Consider the following 3,330-nt stretch of genomic DNA (forward strand, 5'->3'; position numbering starts at 1 on the left):
TAAAAAGTCTTTAAATGTCTTAAATTTATTTAATTTGACATTAAGAAGTCTTAAAAGGTCTTAAATTTAACCAATTTGGCATTAAAAAGTCTTTAAATGTCTTAAATTTATTTAATTTGACATTAAGAAGTCTTAAAAGGTCTTAAATTTAACCAATTTGGCATTAAAAAGTCTTTAAATGTCTTAAATTTATTTAATTTGACATTAAGAAGTCTTAAAAGGTCTTAAATTTAACCAATTTGGCATTAAAAAGTCTTTAAATGTCTTAAATTTATTTAATTTGACATTAAGAAGTCTTAAAAGGTCTTAAATTTAACCAATTTGGCATTAAAAAGTCTTTAAATGTCTTAAATTTATTTAATTTGACATTAAGAAGTCTTAAAAGGTCTTAAATTTAACCTAATTTGACATTAAAAAGTCTTAAACTGAACTTGCCTTAAACTGTAGGAACCCTGGGAGAGGAAACATGAATCTAGAGTCAGACAGCAGCAGAGYTAACGTCCTCAGCACTGAGTGGGTTTATGGATTAGTGGATTATCGGCCCGTTTGGCTCAGAGGTTATCGGTACGGAGGTTAGCGAGGGGAAGAGATGCTGGTCAAAGCTGCGGGGCTAGCCCCGAGCGCCCTCTCCAAACGCACGCCTCGGGCCTCCGGGCTCAGGGCCGGAGACTTCAGACACGTTCCTCTGAAGTCCAGCCTCCGTCCTCGCTGCTGGGCCGCGTCCTTTAAACAGGACGTGGAAAATAAAACACGTCCTGACTCTGCAGGAGCCCAGAGACGAGACGGGGAGGTGCTGTCAGACATCACATCTCCCTCAAGCAACGGGAAACTAATCCATCGTCTGAGAGGGAAAAGAGTTCATGAGAATAACAGCCGAACATTTCCCTTAAATAGTCAACATCCTACATTCTGATCGAGCGTTTCAAATCATTATCCAGAGAAAAACAAATAAAACAGCCCAGCTTAGAGGACAGAGGAGGAATAAAACCTGCCGTCAGGAAGAAATAACCCGAGGAAAGTAAAACTATTTGCTGAATTTGCAGTTATCAATCGACTCGAGACAAAGACGAGTGTTTGTGTTGAGCTGCAGGACCAGGTCCTGGTGACTGAACCACTCACCTGCAATGATGTTCTCTGGGATTTTGATGATGTAAGACTGTTGGCTGAACACAGGCGGGTTGTCGTTTTCATCCTGGGAAACAAAAAAACGAAAATAAATAAACAGCCGAAATTCACATCAACAAGCCGAAAAGTCCTGGACAGGAAGAGGAATGATGCAAAAAATCAGACGCGCTAAAATAAAAACAGAAATGTTCTGCCAAATATTCAGTGTGGAAGAGAAACATTAACAGAACGCCAGCTAAAAGTAGCAAAATGATATGTAAAATTAACAAAAGGCCAGCTAAAACTAGGAAAAATCACAGCTAAAATGACAAAAGGCAAGCTAAAGGTAGCAAACTGACAGCTAAAATTAACAAAAGGCCAGCTAAAAATAGCAAAATGAACACTAAAATGAACAAAAGGCCAGCTAAAACGAGCAAAATCACAGCTAAAATGACCAAAAGGCCAGCTAAAACTAGGAAAATCACAGCTAAAATGACAAAAGGCAAGCTAAAGGTAGCAAACTGACAGCTAAAATGAACAAAAGGCCAGCTAAAAATAGCAAAATGAACACTAAAATGAACAAAAGGCCAGCTAAAACTAGCAAAAATCACAGCTAAAATGACAAAAGGCAAGCTAAAGGTAGCAAACTGACAGCTAAAATTAACAAAAGGCCAGCTAAAAATAGCAAAATGAACACTAAAATGAACAAAAGGCCAGCTAAAAGTAGCAAAATGACAGCTCAAATTAACAAAAACCCAGCTAAAAATAAAAAGGAAAAAAAATTGTATAGGTCTTCTGGACGGGTTCTTCTCTAATGAAACGTTTCATCTCTCTTCCAAGAGACTTCTTCAGTCTGAGAGTTTCAGGCTAAATTCAGGCTTTTAAGCCCTGCCTCCATGTGACTGATACTCACATCACATTTACGTTTCATTAAAGAAGAACCCGTCCAGAGGACCTATACAATTTTTTTTCCTTTTGATTTTTTACCTGGATTACTGAGATGCATCAGGACCAGCTAAAAATAGCAAAATGAACACTAAAATGAACAAAAAGCCAGCTAAAAGTAGCAAAATGACAGCTAAAATGAACAAAAGGCCAGCTAAAACTAGGAAAATCACAGCTAAAATGAACAAAAGGCAAGCTAAAGGTAGCAAACTGACAGCTAAAATTAACAAAAGCCCAGCTAAAAATAGCAAAATGAACACTAAAATGAACAAAAGGCCAGGTAAAAGTAGCAAAATGACAGCTAAAAATACCAAAAGGCGAAAGTATCAAAATGAGAGCTAAAATTAAAAGAACACCAGCTAAAGGTAGCAAAATGACAGCTATAACTAACAACAAAAAAGCTAAAAGTAGCAAAATGACAGCTAACAGCTAAAGTTGACAAAAGGTCAGTTAGTGGAAGACAAATAACAGCTAAAACCTAAATTTAACAAGAAAACAACTAAAAGTACCAAAATAATAGCTATAATCTAACATAAACAACACTAGAAGAAGAAAAATGACAGCTAAAAGCTCAAATTAAAAGGCCAGTATGTTGTAGAAAAAATACAGCTAAATGTTTGAATTACAAATGTAGGCAAAATGATAGCTAAAAGCTATATGGTTAAATTAACAAAAGGCCAGCTAGAAGTAGCAAAATAATAGCTACAAGATAAAAGCAGCAAATAGGTAAAAAAAAAAAAAAGCTACGTAAAAGTTTAAGCAGCTAGCTAAAGGTAGCAAAAGGCTAGTTAAGCTAAAAGTAGCAGAAGATTAAATAAAAACTAAAAGACCCAGGCTATGCTAAAGTGCTACAGCTACCTGCTGCTGCCGCCATCTGAAAACATTCAATGACTTCAAGGTCTAACGATGCAACTTTTACATGTTTAAATAACTTCAGTTACTGATGTTTTGTTTTTATTATTATTATTATTTCCACTTTTTCCGTCATTGTTCAGTTACTGAATCAAGTCTTGACTGATTATTTTTAAATGTAATTAACTCTTATTTTGTTTATTTTATTTAAATTCTCACAGAGGACAGTTATCATGTCAGTGTCGTCAGAGATAAACTCTTTCTCCAAATCGAGGCGCAGGAATCCATTAAAACAAAAAAACAGCTGAACTGTCCCTTTGACACAATTACACATCGTGAAAGGTATGGAGGTAAATTTGTGTTTTTATGATTCAATCAAACAAAAAGCATCTTCACAATCAAAAATAATAATTTCAATCAAAAATAATA

At 35.5% G+C, this 3,330-nt stretch overlaps 1 protein-coding gene across 1 annotated transcript in view; it reads right to left on the minus strand.

Moving 5' to 3' along the window:
* Positions 1-3,330, minus strand: part of cdh23 (cadherin-related 23) — a gene marked incomplete at its 5' end in the record, with an annotated part of 152,643 nt that overhangs the window by 115,059 nt on the left and 34,254 nt on the right. Inside the window, 1 exon segment of the mRNA XM_014005461.1 lies at positions 1,120-1,192. Within this exon segment, the coding sequence (XP_013860915.1) occupies positions 1,120-1,192 (73 nt within the window).

The sequence above is a fragment of the Austrofundulus limnaeus genome, unplaced genomic scaffold, assembly GCF_001266775.1.
Source record: "Austrofundulus limnaeus strain Quisiro unplaced genomic scaffold, Austrofundulus_limnaeus-1.0 Scaffold30, whole genome shotgun sequence".
Classification (NCBI taxonomy): domain Eukaryota; kingdom Metazoa; phylum Chordata; class Actinopteri; order Cyprinodontiformes; family Rivulidae; genus Austrofundulus; species Austrofundulus limnaeus.